This window comes from Camelina sativa, chromosome 4, assembly GCF_000633955.1.
Source record: "Camelina sativa cultivar DH55 chromosome 4, Cs, whole genome shotgun sequence".
Lineage (NCBI taxonomy): Eukaryota > Viridiplantae > Streptophyta > Magnoliopsida > Brassicales > Brassicaceae > Camelina > Camelina sativa.
Genome location: NC_025688.1, coordinates 26,312,675 through 26,334,692, shown reverse-complemented (window position 1 = coordinate 26,334,692; position 22,018 = coordinate 26,312,675). Strand labels below are relative to the sequence as shown.

At 36.0% G+C, this 22,018-nt stretch overlaps 4 protein-coding genes and 1 pseudogene across 6 annotated transcripts; 2 read left to right on the top strand and 3 right to left on the bottom strand.

Annotated features, from left to right (window-relative positions):
- Positions 4,548–8,647, top strand: LOC104782574 (cytochrome P450 98A3-like). Its single transcript, XM_010507543.2, has 3 exons — positions 4,548–5,139; positions 7,284–7,681; positions 7,779–8,647. Exons 1-3 carry the CDS (start codon positions 4,656–4,658, stop codon positions 8,424–8,426), a joined length of 1,530 nt encoding a protein of 509 aa, XP_010505845.1. The 5' UTR covers positions 4,548–4,655; the 3' UTR covers positions 8,427–8,647.
- LOC104782575 (cysteine proteinase inhibitor 3-like) lies at positions 8,599–9,264 on the bottom strand. Its single transcript, XM_010507544.2, has 2 exons — positions 9,039–9,264; positions 8,599–8,945 (listed from the first exon to the last, which is right to left on the bottom strand). Exons 1-2 carry the CDS (start codon positions 9,252–9,254, stop codon positions 8,763–8,765), a joined length of 399 nt encoding a protein of 132 aa, XP_010505846.1. The 5' UTR covers positions 9,255–9,264; the 3' UTR covers positions 8,599–8,762.
- Positions 9,444–13,163, top strand: LOC104782572 (protein kinase and PP2C-like domain-containing protein). Of its 3 annotated transcripts, XR_002037783.1 has the most exons (13): positions 9,444–9,662; positions 9,747–9,864; positions 9,959–10,125; positions 10,201–10,268; positions 10,395–10,618; positions 10,761–10,812; positions 11,082–11,628; positions 11,752–11,818; positions 11,895–12,114; positions 12,217–12,321; positions 12,448–12,543; positions 12,632–12,980; positions 13,082–13,163. XR_002037783.1 is itself a non-coding variant. In XM_010507539.2 (12 exons), exons 1-12 carry the CDS (start codon positions 9,548–9,550, stop codon positions 12,824–12,826), a joined length of 1,974 nt encoding a protein of 657 aa, XP_010505841.1. In that variant the 5' UTR covers positions 9,444–9,547; the 3' UTR covers positions 12,827–13,093. The 3 variants fall into 3 exon arrangements, 2 of the variants coding, with proteins under 2 accessions (XP_010505841.1, XP_010505842.1); XM_010507539.2 differs by having other exon boundaries at positions 12,632–13,093; XM_010507540.2 differs by having other exon boundaries at positions 9,555–9,662; positions 9,967–10,125; positions 12,632–13,093.
- On the bottom strand, positions 13,182–15,610 carry LOC104782573 (phosphatidylinositol 4-kinase gamma 1-like). The gene is made up of 2 exons (XM_010507541.2): positions 15,323–15,610; positions 13,182–15,212 (listed from the first exon to the last, which is right to left on the bottom strand). Exon 2 carries the CDS (start codon positions 15,009–15,011, stop codon positions 13,347–13,349), a length of 1,665 nt encoding a protein of 554 aa, XP_010505843.1. The 5' UTR covers positions 15,012–15,212; positions 15,323–15,610; the 3' UTR covers positions 13,182–13,346.
- LOC104784325 overlaps positions 15,684–22,018 on the bottom strand; it is an 8,927-nt pseudogene continuing 2,592 nt past the window's right edge.

Here is a 22,018-nt window from a genome sequence, read left to right as displayed (position 1 = left end):
GTACATCCTCTGTTTTTTTGTTCAAAAATTTGTGTTTCCTTTCTCAACTTAAGTTTTTACGTAAAAATATTAACTTTTTTTATCATACGTAATACGTGTATGGGTCGCATAAACAGCCATACAACATAACAAAACAGTTCAACTGCTACCGATCGATATGCTGATTCTACAACGAGGTAAGGGCCTTCTGCTTAAAATATTATTCTTAGCCCTGAGCCCATTATTAGAGGCTTTTATCCATATTGAAGAAGAGTTTCAATTGTTAGATTACATATGTGTTTACCGGTTTACTATTCGTTGAGTTAAATTGTGCAAACTGCAAAACAGTATCTTGGTTTAATTTAGTGTCTTGGTCTAACTAAGATCTAGTAAAAACTAGATCTCTTGTTCTTCATCTTCGTTGAATTAATAAGAAGTAGAAAAGTCCTAACAAACTTTCTCTTTTCGTCTGGTACCAACCTATGATAGTAAGCTTGGGGATTCCGAATATGTAAATCTTCATTCTCAAAAGATACATTCCAGTTAACTAATATCCAGACTAGCTAATACTTTCATATCAACCTTAGATGGTTGATGGTTCATGCATGCGAGCATATTTCCCAGAGACATCAGTTTATGTCATCCAACAATATGACAATGACCATTGAAACGCCATTAATTGGTTGTGTTTTCGCGGAGTTAATTAGTATTAAATTTTGATATTATTACGAGAAAATGATGGGCTTAATATATATGGAATTCTACAAACTGGTGTCGTAAGGATGGTGGTAGACTGGTAGGTATATAAGTAGAAGGTATCTGACAGAACATGTATTTGTGTGTATATCAATACGGTATACTGTATACATATATATCACCATGTTGCGGATGCATGTAACATGTTTGTCTAACCAACAACGCAGATTAGGTTTGTTGAGAACAAAAAAAAAGTAGTAGTTTGGGTTTGGCCATATACATATATAAAAGTTAACCCAAAATATTAGGGCGTAACACGATATGTAATCTCTCTATGTTAGAATAACGCCTACGTCTTATTTAATCAAATACTGAAATTAAATCATTGAACTCACCTATAATCGAATATATTAACAAAATTTCACAAGACTCACAAAGAAAAGAAAAGAAAAAATCACAAAAATTAATAAAATTTTACATCTCACCAAACACACCCACCTACCCGTCTGGTCCCACTAAGCCGACTCTCTCCACACATTTTCTTTTGGTTTTGGAAAAAAAAAAAAAAGATTTTAACATTTTTTCTTCTTAAAAACTGAAGGATTCTTGAATAATCTATTATATATCTCAAACAGACATAAGATTTTTAAGACTAAAAATTTATTAGTAAGGTAAAAAAAATTCTTCATAATTAAAATTTTAGTCACTTCCTTCTTTTCTGAGAAATTGATTGGCCAAATAAATAAAGTTTGTAAAAACGTAAATCATCTACTACTAGCACCTATGTTGTCTGGTCGGAAGGGCTCCAACCACCACTCGCTAGTTCATGTGGTTGCCGATAAAGATGACGTGTTTCTCTCACAAACCCCAAAAATAAACCTTCCCACACCTTTCCCACTCGCTCTCATAAACGTTTGGGACCAAATTAAATAAAGTCCATGGGGACGTGAGAAGAGAATTACTAAGACTCTTACCGTAACCATTAAAAGAATTAAAAATAATAATAATGTGAAATGAAATAAACAACTTTTAAAGAATAAAAAGAAAATTTGCATAGAAGCAACAAAATAGTAAAATGGTAACCGAACAATAAAAATATTTTTAAAAATATATTAAAATATTAAATAAATCAAATTCAATGATAATAATAATAGTCTAATACTACTTATAATGTATATATAATGAAATTTACATTTGCTTTTAAAATAAAATTTGTAAATTAAATTTTAGATATGTCATATTAAATATTAATATTTAATATTAATTTACAATACAATTTTTAAAATAATTTAAAATAATTTAAAATAATTTAAAATAATTTAAGTTTTTATTTACGATATTAACATGAGTCCTTTAAATTTATTTGACTATTCATATAGTTTTCAAATAAAGCCTTAAGTTTAATTTTACATAGAATCATATCAAAATATTTTTTTTATGTCAATACATTATAAAAATATGAAAATTATTATATTAAAAATTTGAAATATTATTAATAAATATATTTTATTTATCATAAAATATAAAAATGAATTTTAATATTTGTTCTTTTTCTGTTCCATTTGTTCCTTATCAATTTTGGAGAGGAATATTTTTGTTATATTGTTCCTTATTTTTTTAAGAATGTAGAAGAATATATAAGAAAAATCATTACTATTAAATGGTAAAAAAATTGTGGAATAAAAAAGAATATGACATTCCTCATCATTATTTTTCTAAACTGTGGTTACCAACCGAAGCATTACATTTTATTATCATTGGATACATAGGGTCCGAATGGTAACCGCGGACTTAGTAGTGCGGGACAAAAAATTTGTTAGTGCGGCACGGTTCAACTGCGGTACGTGCGGGACAAATGTATTTGCGGGACAAGTGCGGTTATTCCAAAATAAGCGATACACAAGATTGTCTGATTGGTGGTAAATTATTTGCGGTGCAGATTTTATATTATATTATTAATAATTGATATAATTATATATTTTAATTTGTTTTGTATTAACAAATAAATATTTTTTATACAATAAGCAGTTCTTAAGATATAATAATTTTATAAATAAGAAACAGATATATTATATAGTTATAAATTTAAAATGTTATTTTTAATAAAATAATATTTTCATCTATTATTTAAATTTATTTTGAAGTAAATAAGTGAATTTTGTTCATTAAAATAGTAAAAAACACATATTTTTCAAAAACAACACATTTAAGAAATAAATTATTTATGAGAATCTTTAATAGCTTAAATTAAAATATATCTTTAGCATACAGTCATTTGGTAAAATTTATGTTGGTTATTATTTGTTTTATTAATGGTTATATATGCATATATACTACTAAAATTACTACTATCTATTATTAGAAATGATTTTGTTTTTTTAATGCATTCTAAAAATTAATTGAATAAGAAAGAGAATACAAAGAAGTTATTTTTTATTTATTAGTTGCATAGGTATTAAGTGGATAAAAAATATATATAATTATTATTATTATTAACATCTATGATATTATATATATTGGCTTTTTTGTCTTGAAAACAATTGGGTAAATTGTGCTTCTCTTTAAAAAGCTGTCCAAGGCTTTATCCAAAGGATAAAACCGCTTTTTTTTTTTTTTTTAAAAAAAAACTCAAATTCTAGAAATAGTTATGATTGGTGTAAAGTGTAGAACTAACATTTTTATTTTTTGTGGGTGCGTATTTATCTCTTTTTTTTACGTTATCCGTTTCACTGCGAACATCATTGTTTGAACACTCAAATAATCATATAACCATTTTAGTAGAGGATCGAAGAAATGATGATAAAAAAAAAAAATTAGTGGTGTAGGTGGTGGAGACAAGACAATGTGAAAAGTCTTTGAAATAATTTAAGGAAGACATGATGATGATTCCAAACAGAACATGAACGGTCTTCACTTTTTTTAATAATAAAAATGCAGTTTAATTTACGTTGGTTTTTGAGGAAAAAAAAAAATTTACGTTGGTTTTATTAATAAGTGGGAGTCTTATTTTCTTAAACCAGCGTTCCCTAATTTTTGTTCTCCACGTCCATTTCCTGATTAACACGTAGGCCCTACCGCTAACACTAATACATGAAATGCACTAATGCTTAACATTAGACCAAAAATATTTGTTGAACTCTATAACCTTCCACATTGTATAGAATGGTAATAACAAACACCTTCTCGTAAAACTATTTTAATTCAACCGTGAATCTCAAACAACAACCAAAAAATCAAGAGTTTGTGAAAGGTTATTAAGTTGAATAACAAAAACAAAAAAGGGGGAAAATTAATAATTTACCAAAAGGAAAAGGACAAAAATGAAAAAATAGATAGAGATCAGAGAGGTTAAAATACTGAAATATACAATCAATTATTATCAATTTTCTAATGAAAACAGCAAAATATATTTTCCTTACCAAGCAAACAAGTGAATGAAAATAACTTTTCACCTATATGAAAAGGAAAAGCTTTTGATAACAAATCCAGCTCAAGTAAATGAGAATTTACCTCAACTGCTAAGTAAATAACCAGTAAAATTAAAAGTAATGACTTTTGTTTTTCTTTAATTTTCTCTTATAATTTTCAATAGTGTATTATCAAGTCAAAACATCAAAATCGAAATTTTGTTATACACGTAGTTTACCAATCTTAAGTTCTTAACTAACGTTAAATCCAAAGGGATGTTTTTTTTTTCTCTGCCAACTTTCCCCTACTTCATTATCAATATAAATCCAAAATAATTGTTTGCTAAAAATAATAAATATAATCAATACAATATAGATGAAAATTATTATATTAAATCAGGAAAGAAAAAAAGAGTTGGTTCACCAACCCCCCTTCCTAATATAAATCAAAGTCTCGACCACTTTCTATCTAGAATTCTAGAAGTGAATTCGATTTTTACACATTTTTTTTTGTTTGTTTTGTCTTAAAATAGTCGATTTTATTTTTATAAGAAAAACAAGTATTAAAAGTCCATGTCGTGGTTTCTAATAGCGGCAGCGGCAATCGCCGTCGTCGTATCTTACAAACTGATCCAACGGCTGAGATACAAGTTCCCACCCGGTCCACGCCCCAAGCCGATCTTCGGTAACCTCTACGACATAAAACCGGTCCGGTTCAGATGTTACTACGAGTGGGCTGAATCATATGGACCAATCATATCGGTCTGGATCGGTTCAATTCTAAACGTTGTCGTATCTACCGCGGAGCTAGCTAAAGAAGTCTTGAAAGAGAACGACCAGAAACTCGCCGACCGGCACCGCAACAGATCGACGGAAGTATTTAGCCGCCACGGTCAGGATCTTATATGGGCGGATTATGGGCCTCACTACGTCAAGGTGAGAAAAGTGTGCACGCTTGAGCTCTTCACACCAAAACGACTCGAGTCTCTCAGACCTATCCGTGAAGATGAAGTCACGGCCATGGTCGAATCCGTCTTCAATGACTGTAACATTCCTGGTACGTACGCTGATCGTTCGGGTCTTTTTTTTTTCTTTTGCTTCGCTATAAGTAAAAGAAATCTGCCATATAAAGGAGTTTTAAAGTCTCTCCATACAAAGTATATATCAAAAGAGGTAAGAGATATAAAAGGGGATTTTGAATACGACTTGTGTCGAAATGCTCTGGCTAAGGCAAATTCGATTTATACAAAATCCGTAAGATACTCAAAATCGTAGTTTTTGTTCTTTGGAAAGAACGAGATTTGATGTCATAAAAGAAAGAAAAAAAATGAAACTAATGCTACATTTGTATTTTTTTGTTCTATACAAAATAACGCATGCCACGCGTTGCCCCGTTGCCTTTACTCTTTAATGTCAGAACATTAAAGAAATGATGTATACAATATTGTTTTGTAAACTACATAATTTTTTAATAAATTGGTTATAAATAAGTTATACATTAATTTGATAGATTAATTGATTACAAATAGTTTATACTGAAAATCTTAAAGAGAATATTCTAAAAAATCATATCATCTAACTTACCATATTATTTTTTTATTAAATTATTCATCAAATAAAATCTTTTGATATCTAATTTAACATATTAATTTGTTAATTATCATTATATTTCACATCTCATTTTTATATATGAATCTATTTTGTGAAACAAATAAATTATCATATTATTTATTATAATTAAAAAAATAGTTTTAAATAAGTTATACATTAATTTGATAGATTAATTGATTACAACTAGTTTATACTTAAAATCTTAAAGAGAATATTCTAAAGAATCATCTAACTTACCATATTATTTTTTTTATTAAATTATTCATCAAATAAAATCTTTTGATATCTAATTTAACATATTAATTTGTTAATTATCATTATACTTCACATCTCATTTTTATATATGAGTCTATTTTGTAAAACAAATAAATTATCATATTATTTATTATAATTAAAAAAATAGTTTTATTTGCGGATATACCATAAGTTGAATTTTTAAAAACAAATATAAATTGTTCAATCTAGAAAATATTCAAGCTTTAGTAATATTATTCTTTAAAAATAATATCTATTGAATTAAAAAATTTACTGAGTAATGAGTCAAAATTTGAATATTTAAATTCAATTTTATATTTTTTTGTTGAATTTTATAATTTTCTATAATATAATAAACTTTAAAGAATTTATTTTGAAATATTTTTAATATATTGAAACTTGATATAAAAGTTAGAAACTATAAATACTCTAAATCGATTTGTTGTAGCAATGTCAATAATATGTCACTATAATATGAAAGAATTTCAATAAACCAAGTATATTAAAACAAAAAGTATAACAATATATTAAATTGATTATAATATAATAACTTGCTTTTTAAAAATCAAAATTATGTCTTATAATGACATTCAAGTCATTATATAGAATATACATTGTTGAAATAACTTCACATATATAACCTAATACAACATATTAAAATTTTATTTTAAAATAGAAAATATACATAATTTTGTATAAAATAAAATTTAACCAGTGTTATAGCACGGGTACTTATCTAGAATCATTAACAATATAAAACTTACAAAATAGGTATATTTTTTCAAGCCATCAAATTTAACATATGATTTTATTGCATAATGTTTTATCAAAAAAAACTTTTAAAAACAATCACATAAATTAGATTTTATATAAAAATTTACAATATAAATAAAATGAATTTCAACTCGTGGTGTAGCACGGTCTTAATCTAGTCTATTTAGTATTTATCAATCAAACTATAGTTTTTGTTCGACAAAAGTCATAAATAATGTGGAATGACGAACCGTACTATCGAACTATTATAATCTGGTTGTAATTAAGAGTATCAATAATGATTTTTGGTTGAGTATGTGGATAAGGGTTAGTTAAGTAAATGATGGTATTTAGAAGAAAAACAAAGTAATAAGTTGTGTTCTCAATATTTAGAAAAAAACAGTGTGATATTCTTTTCAAAATACCAGTTAGTTGGGAAATTAGCTTAAGCTTGGTATCTATCTATTTGCATATTTTAAGATTCATAATCATTTACTTAGTTTAATAAAATTTTATGTTAATTAGTGCAACTACCCTAATGTTTTAGGTTTAATAACTGACTTTATTGTATAATCGTCTCAGAAAACAGAACAAAAGGAGTACAACTGAGGAAGTACTTAGGAGCGGTTGCGTTCAACAATATAACGCGGCTAGCATTTGGGAAGCGTTTTATGGACGCGCAAGGTGTGGTGGATGAGCAAGGACTTGAGTTCAAGGCTGTAGTATCAAATGGTCTGAAGTTGGGTGCTTCACTGTCGATAGCTGAACACATCGAGTGGCTCCGGTGGATGTGTCCGGCCGATGAGAAGTCGTTTGCTGAGCATGAGGCTCGTCGCGACCGCCTCACCCGAGCTATTATGGAGGAGCACACTTTGGCCCGTGAAAAGTCTAGCGGAGCGAAACAGCATTTCGTTGATGCGTTGCTTACGTTGAAGGATCAGTATGATCTTAGTGATGATACTATCATTGGTCTTCTATGGGTGCGTTTTAGCTAGTGGTCACAATAACCATGTAGACCCTTATATTTCTTGTGGCTCACGTTTGGTAAATGGTGTGTGTGTGTGTGTGTGTGTGCAGGATATGATCACGGCAGGGATGGACACGACAGCGATAACAGCTGAATGGGGGATGGCTGAAATGATCAAGAATCCAGAAGTGCAGCAAAAAGTGCAAGAAGAGATGGACCGAGTGGTTGGACTTGACCGGATCTTAACCGAGCAAGATTTCGCCCGCTTACCTTACTTGCAATGTGTGGTGAAAGAGTCATTCAGGCTGCACCCTCCGACGCCTCTAATGCTCCCTCACCGAAGCAACGCAGACGTCAAGATCGGAGGCTACGACATTCCCAAAGGATCAAACGTCCATGTGAACGTTTGGGCGGTAGCTAGAGACCCTGCCGTATGGAAAAATCCATTGGAGTTCAGACCAGAGAGATTCTTGGAAGAAGATGTTGACATGAAGGGACATGACTATAGGCTGCTTCCGTTTGGAGCAGGAAGACGGGTTTGCCCCGGTGCACAACTTGGTATCAACTTGGTGACTTCGATGATGAGTCATTTGCTTCACCATTTTGTTTGGACACCGCCTCAAGGCACAAAACCGGAAGATATTGACATGTCTGAAAACCCTGGACTAGTCACGTACATGCGCACCCCTGTTCAAGCAGTTGCAACGCCTCGGTTGCCTTCAGAAGATCTGTACAAACGCGTGCCTTACTATATGTAAAGGTCTCTCTGATCTACCTTTTGTTGCTTCTGCGCCTAATGCTCTTGATGTTGTTTGTAGACATATTTCTTTTCTGGTGTATCATCGAAAACGTTTGGTGAAATATTGGTTGTGTCAATTATTTCAAGGATTAGCAAAAAAGCCAACTTCTTTTTTTTTTTTTTTCACTGGGTTTACCATCTGAACAAGTTTGCAGGACATAAGAACAAGTTTCTTGATTACATTAACTTCAGGTTTTGCCTAATAGCACTAAAACACATCACACACACACACACACATTTGTAATCAAGTTATGCATAAGTTGTTTGTTTTACTTACCTTTAAACAAGTGAATTTTCAAGAAGAAGTTTCCTTAAACTCTTGCAACTGTTTGAAGTTCATCCATGGCTTCACCCATACTTTGGCTTCGAAATTCTTCATCTGATCACCTTCTTTTGCTTCTAGGGTTAAGTGGTACATCGTTCCTGCAACTACCTGCTCTCTAGCTCTTACAATCTTCGTGAACTCAAGAACCATGTTCTGTACTTAACCGGAAAAAATTAATCAGAAACAAAGATTCATATCATAAGGGTCCATAAACCAGAATGGAAAACAGAGGATTAAACAAAAAACCTGTTGTTTGTTATGTTCCTGAATGGCAAATCGAGCAAGACTCTCGATCTCTCCACTGATGTGATTTCCTCGGAGATCATAAACACCTCCTTCCATTATCGTTTTTGCTGTGCTTTTCTCTTCTGATCTGCAAATCGCTAATTGAATTGTTCCACAGAGAAAAAGGGTAACAATACATAACGCTTTTGTTTCCATCTTTTCAGGGAAACTTATCATTATGCCCTGATTCTTACCATTTTATGAAAAAGTGACAACTAAGTAAGGAACCAACTACACGTGTCATCACCTGAGCGGCTGAGCGTTTCCCACTTTTTAATGAAAAAGTCAAAGAGATAAGAAAATAACAAAACGGCAGGATGTGTTATTATTGTTGAGAGCGTTTCACACACATTAAAATGGTATGCATTCTACAAGGTTATTATTGAAACTGCGGAAATTGGGGATTTCGTCGTCGTCGTCGTCGTCGTCACTCGATCGTTCTTCTCTGTTCCTCCGGTGGGGGAAAAACAATGGTGATGGAAATTGTGAAGCCAAACACGTGCATCAGAGGATGTTGCACCAGTGAATCGATTCCTCTTCATCTCTCTCCTTCCTCGTTCACTCTGCTCTCCCCAATCGCTAAAGGTACTGGTTTCTTCTATTCCCCCCCCCCCCAATCTCACTCTCTCCCCCGTGCTCTTCATTCGATTTCTCTGGAGAAATTTGCAGGATCAGAGAGTGTGGTTTACGAAGCGATTCTAGATGGACGCAAAGTAGCAGCGAAGAAGCCTATCTTGTCTACTTCCGATGACCTCGACAAGTTCCACAGGAATTTGCAGCTCTTACGGTCTCTCACTCTATCACTTCACTTGTTACACTTTGAATTTCTTATTTTGCAAAATTTTTGATTTTTTCTCACTTAAGTTTTGGATTTGGTGAAGTAATTTAGATCATCCGGGTGTGGCTAAGCTAGTGGCAGCTCACGCGAAGCCTCCCAACTACACGTTTTTCTTTGAGTTCTACGAGTCAGGGACCTTAGCTGAGAAAATGCACGTTGAGGAGTGGTCTCCGAGTATTGATCAAGTGTTAATGATCACGCTTCACTTGGGTATATGTCTCAAAGGAACGTTCTTTTTTTTTCTTTTGTCAACCGTTTCTGATTCTGAAGGTTTCGTCTTTTCAGCTAAGGCATTGCAATATCTTCACAACAACGGAATTGTTCACAGAGATGTGAAGCCAGCAAATGTTCTTGTAATGCTCTTCTTCTGTCTTCTAGAAGAATTTGCATATCTTCTTATGTGCTTTTTTTTCCATATAGAATAGGTACTTCTTCTGTGAGCTTTTGTGTCAAGCTTAAGTGAGCTTTTATTGATGCAGCTTGACGAGAGGTGTTCTCCATATCTGGCCGACTTTGGTTTAGCAGAATACAAGAAGAATTTGTGCGAAGTTAATCTGCAGAACTGGAGATCGTCTGGAAAGCCAACTGGTGGATTCCACAAAAAGAACATGGTCGGAACACTTATTTACATGGCCCCTGAAATACTAAAGAAAGAGATGTATACTGAGAAATCAGATATTTATAGCTTTGGAATTTTGATCAAGTAAGATTTTTTTTTTGTGTGTAGAAATTGTGAAGTTTCTTCCTAGCATTTTCTTACATTTTTTAATTTGTTTTAAGTATGTTTAGCTTTCTTCCTAAAAGAAACCTTTGGTTATGAATTGTTGTTTCATCTTACATTGCAGTGAGCTTTTAACTGGAGTTGTTCCATATACCGATCTTCGTGCAGAAGCTCAGGTAAAAATGTCTTTCCTCATTTTGCATTCTGACATGACCATCTCTGCGAGAAGCCTCTATATACGATCTACTGTCTTTTTTTTTTTGTATATCAGGCTCCTTAGTTGCATTCGTTTAACTTTTCTATATTGCTAAACCTTGGCGAGAGCAGTTCTTACGATCATATAGTCAATAGATGTAGATGTATACTTAAGTACATATAAAATGCATTACTGTTCTTTTCATTCGTGACACCTAATTAATGTACCCTGTGAAAATATGGTTGGCAGGCTCACACTGTTTTGGAGATGAATTATACAGAACAACAACTTACAGCTGCCATTGTGTCTTCTGGTCTGCGACCTGCTCTTGCTGAAACTGGATTGCACCTTCCAAAGAGTTTGTTGTCTTTGATACAAAAGTGCTGGGAAGCTGATCCTTCTAAACGACCTTCTTTGGACAATGTGGTTTTGGAACTGGAATCAATTTGGGAACTAGAGAGAGGAAAACAGAAAGGTCACCTCCATGAGAAAACTTTTAACTCCCAGAATGATAAAGATGGGGACACCACTAAAAGGTCGGAAGATTACAGGGACACAATTAATTGGTCTAGTCAAGGGAAGTGTTTATCCAAGAAATCGTCTGTTTCCCATGCATTTGATGTAAAATTATGGTCTAGTTCAACAGATGACCCTTCAAGATATGTCCCTATTATTTCGTGTGGGTCTTTTGCAACATGTGGAAGAAGAGAATCCATGGAAGATACACACTTCCTCATGCCTCACATGTGTAGTGAGGAAAGCATCCACTTATTTGCCATCTTCGATGGTCATAGAGGTATACCAACTGCCATTTTAACCCAGAAAGCATCAAATTGCACTTGTGCCCTCTCTCTTTTTACTTCAAATCCTTTAGTTCCCATCAAATAATATATAAAATAGCATCCTGAATGAGATGCAGGTGCTGCAGCTGCTGAATTTTCTGCTCAAGTTTTGCCAGGACTAGTTCAAAGCTTATGTTCCACAAGGTTAAAGCTCAGCTCAAGCTTTTCCTAATCTTCAGCATGGTTTTCACGAAAACTCATTGGTATGTCTCATTTTCAGCGCTGGCGAGGCATTGTCACAAGCATTTGTTAGAACGGATTTAGCTTTCAGACAAGAACTTGATTCCCATCGGAAATCAAAAAGGGTGAGTCAGAAAGACTGGCATCCTGGTTGTACTGCTATAGCCTCTCTCCTAGTAGAGAATAATCTTTTCGTTGCAAATGTTGGTGACTCCAGGGCAATTTTATGCCGCTCGGGCCACCCTATTGCTCTAAGTAAGGTGAGATAAGACGACCATACTGAAAGTGTGCTAAGTTTTATATTCTGTTGGTCCCCTCAATTCCACCTCCCTGCATAAGTTAACTTCGGCATTGGTACTCAGGCACATCTTGCCACCTGTATTGATGAAAGAAATCGTGTGATTGGAGAAGGTGGGCGTATTGAATGGTTGGTTGACACATGGAGAGTTGCTCCTGCTGGCCTTCAGGTTTGGTCGTTATGTACTTGATAGAATTCCTTTAAATGATATGAAAGTGACAAAAATAGCTGACATTAGAGGAACATGATGTTGGTTCATTTTTTTAAAACTTCAGTTAATTCTGCTTTGTAATAGGTTACCCGGTCGATAGGAGATGATGACCTGAAGCCAGCTGTAACAGCAGAACCAGGGATTAGTGAGACAATTCTATCAGCTGATGATGAGTTCTTGGTAAATTGTATCTTATTTTCGTGTCATATATATGAAACTTTGGTTGTTTATTCGACGGTTTATAAAAATAATAGGTTGAATGTGGTAGGTAATGGCGAGCGACGGGCTCTGGGATGTTATGAACGATAAGGAAGTTATTAGTATAATCAGGGATACTGTAAAAGAACCTTCAATGTGTTCAAAGAGACTAGCAACCGAGGCTGCAGCACGTGGTAGTGCCGATAACATCACAGTCATTGTGGTCTTTCTACGGCCAGTATCTACAGCTGAAAGGGTCTACTAGTAGCCAATTCTTGCATAGTATTATTCAACATGCAATTTCTTTACATATAATTAATCCCTCTACGTTTCCAAAGTTCCACATTCGGCACTGAAGCTTATGTAATTGCCCCAGAGTATTATTATATTTGCTCTGAACCAGAAAGTACATAGAACATGTAAACTACAAGGAAACTTAACTTGAGTTATATACTCCTGATTACATTATAATTGTTTATTTTTTTTTTTGTAAAAAAATACATGGTACTTAATGTTTCAGAATAACATTATACAGTAGGGGATCAGAAAGAAGAAAAAATAAGAAGTATTGGAGTGGACGGCTTACTCTGCTCGTCTCATAATCCATATGCTTTCTAAGGTATTAATAGTTAGCCTACAGCTTGCACTATGGTCATCTTGGCAGTAATGCACACTTGTACCTATATATAAACACCGGAAAGTTAACCTTATGAGATTTTTATCTCTTTGGTTGTCATTTGCCTGTCTTCTATTTATTGATTGCCTCAAATTTTGCAGGAGCATCCTTATCTTGGCGTGGACCCTTTGCTCAATGCGTCTTGCAAAAGTGTCTTGAAGCTCTGCAGGAACATTTCCCATTCAACTGTTGTCAAGTCCACGAAAGAAACACCTTTTGATTCATCATGGTTCGCACCAATCGGTGGGCTCTTGCTCCTCACGTTGCATTTTTCTTGCTTACCTCCTCTCTTTTCTTTTGCATTTTTCTCAAGATGAGTAATCCGCTGGTTTTGTGAAGACAACATCGAAGCAGTTACATTGGTAGCGATGATGGTGTTTGCACGTGGCCCTCTTGGAACCAAAGGTGGTTTAGATACAGAAAATACCTCTGAAATCTCCGCTTCACATGGGGTATCTCCACCGTCAAACTTAAACGTTCCACCCACTAGCTCTGTGTTCACTTCATTTGCTTCCTGACTATAGTCACCGCCTTTGCCAGTTTTGTCAACAACACTTGCTTTCGCTTTGGTGCAGAAGGTCTCTAACAGACTGAAACTCTCTTCACCCCTGGAGAAATCCCGAGTCATCTTCTCGCCTATCTCCGCGAGACAGAGCCCTGCAGCCGCAGCGTGTTTTAAGAAAACTGTGCAGACGATGAGGACCCTTATGGCAGATTCCGGCAAAGAGTGTAGTTCAGTTCTTAGAAGTTCTGCGTCTTTGAAAGGGTCCAGATTAGATATATACTGCAGCTCATAGTCGGTGAATGGAACAAAAGCTTGAGGCCAGTTTAGCCACTCAAAGTAAGGATCATCTAGGAATTCAGGGAGGCAGAGACCATGGTCAATAGGCACAAGCTCAGCGGTCCCAAGTCGATTATAACACTCTTTTTTGTCACATCTCTTCACTAGCATATTTCCAGCATGTCTGTCAAGGTTCAGGACTCTTACATCAAGTATTCCAATCCTATGAACCGAGGTAACCGTGAAGCTTCCTGGACCCAATTCTCCCGCATCATAATCATGACCCACAAATCGCTGCAAGGAAGCAACCTTATAGGGCATGGAGGAGTAAGAGAAGGCGTCACTGACATGAAACGGGACATGTGAGATACTAACCAAAGCTGTTGGTGGAACACCAGAGAAGCCTTGGTAATCCAAAAGGTAAGCAGCTAACTCTCGGATACCCGTCTCACCAACAGGAATTGAATGTTTCATTCCCGGTTGCCCGAGCATCAAGTTTCCAGACTTTTTAGGATTGTTAAAGGCCAAAGGCTCTTCATCAACCGGTTTAGCCACAGCAATGTTATGTCCTTTTCCTGTTTGCAAGAGATAAGCACCTCCCATGCCACTTGGTAAAAGCAAAGGCTGAGCTCCAGAAACCATAGCCATAGTCACCTCAGCCACAAGGGCACGAACCGTGGGCACTCTCTGGCCACCAAGAATCTCAATCCGTGGAGCAGTGGTTGCTTTGATATCTTCCTCCATATTAGCAGACGCAGCTATAGAGAAGCAAGGAGAGGAAACGCTTCGAGGGATGTTGTCATCTTCAACCGAATGATTAAAGGATTGCGCGAGGAAGTTGAAGTCAAGGTTGGTAAGGGATTGAAGTCTGCATCTTTGAGAGGATCGGCTGAAGTAAGGGAACTTGTCACTGAAAGGATCAATAGCCACGGCCATATCCGAGATCAATGTGGGCTTGCAGGTGATGATTATGGTCGTAGCCAAACAATTCATGCCAAACCAAAACTTTTTGGCACTCCTATCTTATATATATTTACACAACTAAAAAAAAAAGTTTCGTAATTTTTTGTTTTCAAAAACCTACAAATCAACTTGGATCTATATACAGCCACAAGATGGTGTGTCCTTTGCTTCGGTTGAATCCATTGTGCCCTTTAAGTATTCGCTCCTCCAACCATGAATCGCCGCAATTTTCTGCAAAACAAAAAGAAGAACAACAAGAAGATAAGTCACATGGGAAGCCTTTTTAAAGAATGATCAAGAAGAGAAGATAGCTTGCACAAGAAGAATCAATTTGAACGAACCGTGAATACGGATGAAGGCATTCAGGGATAGAGACGGAGAAAGATTGAAAAACAGAGAGGAGCGTCAGAGACACCGACACCGTCACCGGAAAAAAATTCTGTCTTTTTTTTCCTGAGACTCCCCTCTTTCAGAACGATACTTCTTTCTCCTTTCCTTTTTTTTTTTTTGGTTTTCTTTTTTTCTCTTTCTTCAACCCTTTCTTCTAAAACCTATTTGTAATTATGCTATAAATGTCTCTCTTCTTTGTTTACGTTTCTGATTTTCCCGCGTTTTTAGGATGGAGACGAATGCTAAAAATAATAATTAACAAACAAAGAAAAGCTTAAAAGAAAGCTACGTTCTTATCTATAAGCTATGGCGTTTGTACCGAAAATTAAGGATTTTATTTTGGACAGGAACAACAAATACAGAGTTTTGATGATGCCTTATGGACAATATAAAGTTGAGAGAGAGCTTGTACTATTTTCAGTGATAATAACTAATAAGCAATCAAACATTTGTGGTGTGTGGAACCAGAAAGGAACTCATAAGACTTATTGCTTCATGGGTTTGGCTTTGTTGAACCATTGGCTATAACTTCTCCTTGGTTCTTGTTGTTGTCTTCACCGGCAGCACTACCAGGAACTGATCTCCCACTGCTCGAAACTAGGTTCTTGATGGTTGATTTCAGGTCTGTGTCTTTTAAAAGGGAGTCCAACGTCACGTGTACGCCTATATGCACCACAAAAAAGTTCGCATCTCATTTGAAGTTAAACCTAGTAGTTCGGAGAGTTTGTGTGTTATTAGTACTACTTACGGTATCTCCAATAATGTTTAGGGTTTGTTGGGTCATTGATCGTCTCCTCTGTTGCAGGGCGAGTAGTGTATTCCGCTTTCAGAGCCATCATATCCTAATTGTTCCAGGGGGAAAGAACAAACACCACATATTGTTATTGAGCCTCATAACAAGTTCTGCTAAATCTGAGAAATATGACTGTGGTGATGATTACCTGAAGAGGGAAAATAGCCCACATAGATGGAGCTTCAACATGTTGCCTCAGAATGAAATGAGTTATCTCTGGAACACACTGACTTGGAGGGATTTCATCTACACCAATCACTTCCTTGAAGTAATGTTGTCTTCTCTCTTCGTCCTCTTCCCACCAAGCCCGCAGTGTAGAGCAGTCGTGGCATGATGGAGCACACACCTGAGAAATATGAAGAGATACTTTGAATAATGCGGTGAATCACTTACCCATTTCAAATTTCTCAGGAAAGGGAAGGAGGCTATAAGTGAGTAAGACAGGATTCTGAGAGAAAATGTCTAACCGTCATATAGCCATAATTAGAGGGAATCCCAAACTTCACATCGGACTCACTGGGCATGCGCTGGATCCGAAGGCCAACCAACCCCAGTTCTTGCATAACCTGAGTAACTAGGAATTTTAGCGCATGCTTCTACAATAGTTGTAAAAAGAAGCTGGATATGAACCAAGAGCAAGGAAAACAGAGCACACATACAGGATGCACACAAGATGGAATAAGACCCAGATCCTCCCCACAGGCCAGCATGTTAGATGAATTTAACAGAGCAGGCAAGGTTTTCAAAGCATTTTTCCTCCATAGATCCTCTTGGCGTTGGAAATAGTAGACATAGTATAGTCTCTTCAGAACATTTTTGCTGTATCAGAAAACCTTAATCAGATTTTCTCATATTGATGAAAAATAGAAAAATATCAATGGAACAAGAGCAGACTTCTTGATTTAGGAAGTATACTAGCGTGGTTGGGAAAAGGTTTTGGAAGTACCTGTGATCATCCAAATCCTGGAAGCTTGAAGTATCCTCAAGATTAAAGCGAGGATAGAATTTTCTTGCATCTTCTGGATCTTTGATCAGAACAACATTCTAGGGACACAAATTAAACAGAAATAAACAATTGCGAACAGTTGACTCGAGAGAGTCATAAAGTGGTTAACAAGGAGAAGAAATCTAGACGCGCTTGTGATGCATAAAACTTTACCCGTAATATGTCAAAGACATCACGGCGAACTTTGTCCTCNCCCTTTCTTCTAAAACCTATTTGTAATTATGCTATAAATGTCTCTCTTCTTTGTTTACGTTTCTGATTTTCCCGCGTTTTTAGGATGGAGACGAATGCTAAAAATAATAATTAACAAACAAAGAAAAGCTTAAAAGAAAGCTACGTTCTTATCTATAAGCTATGGCGTTTGTACCGAAAATTAAGGATTTTATTTTGGACAGGAACAACAAATACAGAGTTTTGATGATGCCTTATGGACAATATAAAGTTGAGAGAGAGCTTGTACTATTTTCAGTGATAATAACTAATAAGCAATCAAACATTTGTGGTGTGTGGAACCAGAAAGGAACTCATAAGACTTATTGCTTCATGGGTTTGGCTTTGTTGAACCATTGGCTATAACTTCTCCTTGGTTCTTGTTGTTGTCTTCACCGGCAGCACTACCAGGAACTGATCTCCCACTGCTCGAAACTAGGTTCTTGATGGTTGATTTCAGGTCTGTGTCTTTTAAAAGGGAGTCCAACGTCACGTGTACGCCTATATGCACCACAAAAAAGTTCGCATCTCATTTGAAGTTAAACCTAGTAGTTCGGAGAGTTTGTGTGTTATTAGTACTACTTACGGTATCTCCAATAATGTTTAGGGTTTGTTGGGTCATTGATCGTCTCCTCTGTTGCAGGGCGAGTAGTGTATTCCGCTTTCAGAGCCATCATATCCTAATTGTTCCAGGGGGAAAGAACAAACACCACATATTGTTATTGAGCCTCATAACAAGTTCTGCTAAATCTGAGAAATATGACTGTGGTGATGATTACCTGAAGAGGGAAAATAGCCCACATAGATGGAGCTTCAACATGTTGCCTCAGAATGAAATGAGTTATCTCTGGAACACACTGACTTGGAGGGATTTCATCTACACCAATCACTTCCTTGAAGTAATGTTGTCTTCTCTCTTCGTCCTCTTCCCACCAAGCCCGCAGTGTAGAGCAGTCGTGGCATGATGGAGCACACACCTGAGAAATATGAAGAGATACTTTGAATAATGCGGTGAATCACTTACCCATTTCAAATTTCTCAGGAAAGGGAAGGAGGCTATAAGTGAGTAAGACAGGATTCTGAGAGAAAATGTCTAACCGTCATATAGCCATAATTAGAGGGAATCCCAAACTTCACATCGGACTCACTGGGCATGCGCTGGATCCGAAGGCCAACCAACCCCAGTTCTTGCATAACCTGAGTAACTAGGAATTTTAGCGCATGCTTCTACAATAGTTGTAAAAAGAAGCTGGATATGAACCAAGAGCAAGGAAAACAGAGCACACATACAGGATGCACACAAGATGGAATAAGACCCAGATCCTCCCCACAGGCCAGCATGTTAGATGAATTTAACAGAGCAGGCAAGGTTTTCAAAGCATTTTTCCTCCATAGATCCTCTTGGCGTTGGAAATAGTAGACATAGTATAGTCTCTTCAGAACATTTTTGCTGTATCAGAAAACCTTAATCAGATTTTCTCATATTGATGAAAAATAGAAAAATATCAATGGAACAAGAGCAGACTTCTTGATTTAGGAAGTATACTAGCGTGGTTGGGAAAAGGTTTTGGAAGTACCTGTGATCATCCAAATCCTGGAAGCTTGAAGTATCCTCAAGATTAAAGCGAGGATAGAATTTTCTTGCATCTTCTGGATCTTTGATCAGAACAACATTCTAGGGACACAAATTAAACAGAAATAAACAATTGCGAACAGTTGACTCGAGAGAGTCATAAAGTGGTTAACAAGGAGAAGAAATCTAGACGCGCTTGTGATGCATAAAACTTTACCCGTAATATGTCAAAGACATCACGGCGAACTTTGTCCTCATTTTCTAGCAACAAAGACTTCTCAGCTAATGACTTCAGCTTTGCTGCAATCTTCTTCTCTGTGTTGCAGTCTTCCTTGAACTAGAGTAGAATTAAAGGAAACAAACAAGAAAGTTACTATATCCACTGATAGCAAAAATACCAAAACGTTTATGACAGAAGGAAGACAAGACTTGGTTATCCAAAGGGTTATGGAATAGATAATGTAGTTCTCCAAAGGAAATTGATCTCCAGATGAGGAATTCACTGACCTCATACAAGTCCTTCTGAGTTTCATTTAGAAAGTTTGACGCAATAAAAGGCCAAAAATCTCCAAATTTCTCCTGAAGGGACAGACCAATGACATAAATCAACAGAAAGGTAAGGATATATTATGAGGTAATGGCTGTAACTTGAAACTTACAATTTACTAAAGCTGCGCTGAAAGCAGATCATAACAAGTGTGATGGAAAAACTAACCTCAAGAAATTTCTTCTGCACGTAGGGCTTGCTTAACCGGTCAAAATCCCATATGCCCTCCTTTTCCAACTCTTCCTGCATCAGAAGAAGGTTTATCATTTCTCCTTAGCTTTAAAGTAGTTCATCGGCAGCCATAAGCTTTTAATAAGTAAACCTCAGAGCCAAGTTCTTTTGAACAGGCATGTAGCTNCGCTGGATCCGAAGGCCAACCAACCCCAGTTCTTGCATAACCTGAGTAACTAGGAATTTTAGCGCATGCTTCTACAATAGTTGTAAAAAGAAGCNCTGGAAGCTCCCAGATTCTGAAGAAACCTAATATATGATCAATCCTATATGCTGTGAAATATTTTCCCATCTGCAAAGCAAGTACGATCTTGTCAGCCTTTAGATCTTCAAAGGGCCGTGGTCGGTAAGGACACTAATGCCAACCTGTGTTAGGCGAGCACGCCACCAAGCATAGTTGTCTTTGGACATTTCCTCCCAGTTATAAGTAGGAAACCCCCAATTCTGACCATTTTTGTCAAAATAGTCTGGGGGTGCTCCAGTTGACGTATTCATGCGAAATAGATTCCTGTAAACCCACGTATCAACACTGTTTCGGTCAACCCCAATAGGTAGGTCTCCTTTCAGCACGACACCTCTCTTCCTTGCATATTCTGCTGCTTCTGACAACTTTTGAAAACGTAACCAGCACACACTTTTAGATGAAACATCCAGTAATCAACTTCACTTACAAGAATGGAATAGAAGTTGATAAAATACGAATCAGAACATACTCACTTGTACATGTAAATGGTACTGAATGTAGTAGTGGAAGCATATGGTGTTATACTGCAAGCTTTCCTTGGATATCAATTTTTCAAGCTGTGGCATTATGATATTTGGAGCTGTGAGAAATTACTGAAACTATCCAGGTAAAATACATCTGGAAAGCTTGAACTAATTCGATCACTAAACTTGATAAGATAATACCTTGTCTTCTGTGTAGTCAGAAAAAGTCCCCCATTGACTATGATCTGAAGTCTCAAAAAAATCACGGAGAAAGCAGAAAGCCGCATATGGTTTCAACCAGCCCTTTCCAAGAAAACAAAACTCAGTAAGTCAAATGAAAAGCTAAAGTGAGCCTTCGGAGGCATAAGTATGCAGGCAATATATCTATGGATATGAAGGAAACAATATCAGATTCTGACGCATACCTCGTTCTCCGAGAAGAATTTCTGGAAAGAGCTTGAGTTCAACGTCTGGTCTTTCTCTAGGTCAAAGATCTTCTCGGCAATTGAAAGCTTAGATTCCATGGTAGCCTCATAATCAACATCCTACAAGTAATAATCTTTAAAAGATCAATTTACACTCGAACTCTGACAGTAACAAACTAACATATGAACCATTTACTAGCAGGAGTTCAAACACATCATGCTGATACATACACAAGCCTTTGAAAATACCATATCTCGTTTCTCTAATGCTATTCTTTTCAAGTATCCAAGAGTCTAAAAGTGAGAGAAAATGACAAACTATGAAAGGTCTGACAAGGGACTGATTACCTTCTTGTCCAGTTGCTTCTTTGCCTTTTGAATTTCCTCCTGAAAGGGAAAAAAAAAGATCAGCTAATTTATTTCTTGGGAGTGGTTCTCCCAGACTACAAGAAGTGTACAAATTTACCTTGATAGCGTCTGGCAAACATTCAGAGAGAGCCTGTACTCTTAGATATAATGGATGCAATGCAAACACAGACAACGAGCTGCAAGAGAAGCAAAAATCCAGAAGATGAAAGAACAAAAAGAATGAACCAGACAGTTTAATGAGTTGATATAGACATTTTAGTAAGTAGAGACAGATATTCACCAGAGCCTCAGGCTTAGTCATTAATTATCAACCAAGTATAGGAAACGCAAGGCCCCAAAAAACAAAGTTAAGCAAAAGTCTAAAACTAAGAAAAACTATGAATAATCATAAATTCAGTAGTCAAGAGAGAATAACAACAGAACTTCTGGAATATTTGTTTCCATCTGTTAAGCGAGTGATAGCAACCCTTTATTCAACTTCTGCAAAACTAATATACGTGCAATACTCATACCTGTAGGGATACGAGTCCCACCACATCTTATGCACGGATGTGTCATTTACTGGTAAAAGTTGTAGTAGATGCAATCCGGAATCTACCGACCAGTCAACCAGCAACTTCAGATCGAGAAACTCCCCCACACCAACATCATCTTCTGACCTAACAGAGAACATGGGAACTGCAACACCAGCACCCCTCCATGGCATGGCCTACATGTAAAATTATATAATTTAAAGACAACATTGATCCTGTCACATCAAGAGCTAGTTCATAGCTTGTCTATGT

Excerpts from the sequence above, each read along its gene's own strand:
- LOC104782574 (XM_010507543.2), top strand. The coding sequence starts at position 4,656 with ATGTCGTGGTTTCTAATAGCGGCAGCGGCAATCGCCGTCGTCGTATCT. Across the intron at positions 5,140-7,283 it reads CAATGACTGTAACATTCCTG|AAAACAGAACAAAAGGAGTA; the intron begins GTACGTACGCTG and ends TAATCGTCTCAG. Across the intron at positions 7,682-7,778 it reads CTATCATTGGTCTTCTATGG|GATATGATCACGGCAGGGAT; the intron begins GTGCGTTTTAGC and ends GTGTGTGTGCAG.
- LOC104782575 (XM_010507544.2), bottom strand. The coding sequence starts at position 9,254 with ATGATAAGTTTCCCTGAAAAGATGGAAACAAAAGCGTTATGTATTGTT. Across the intron at positions 8,946-9,038 it reads AGGAACATAACAAACAACAG|AACATGGTTCTTGAGTTCAC; the intron begins GTTTTTTGTTTA and ends GGTTAAGTACAG.
- LOC104782572 (XM_010507539.2), top strand. The coding sequence starts at position 9,548 with ATGGTGATGGAAATTGTGAAGCCAAACACGTGCATCAGAGGATGTTGC. Across the intron at positions 10,269-10,394 it reads TGAAGCCAGCAAATGTTCTT|CTTGACGAGAGGTGTTCTCC; the intron begins GTAATGCTCTTC and ends TTATTGATGCAG. Across the intron at positions 11,629-11,751 it reads CATCTTCGATGGTCATAGAG|GTGCTGCAGCTGCTGAATTT; the intron begins GTATACCAACTG and ends AATGAGATGCAG.
- LOC104782573 (XM_010507541.2), bottom strand. The coding sequence starts at position 15,011 with ATGAATTGTTTGGCTACGACCATAATCATCACCTGCAAGCCCACATTG.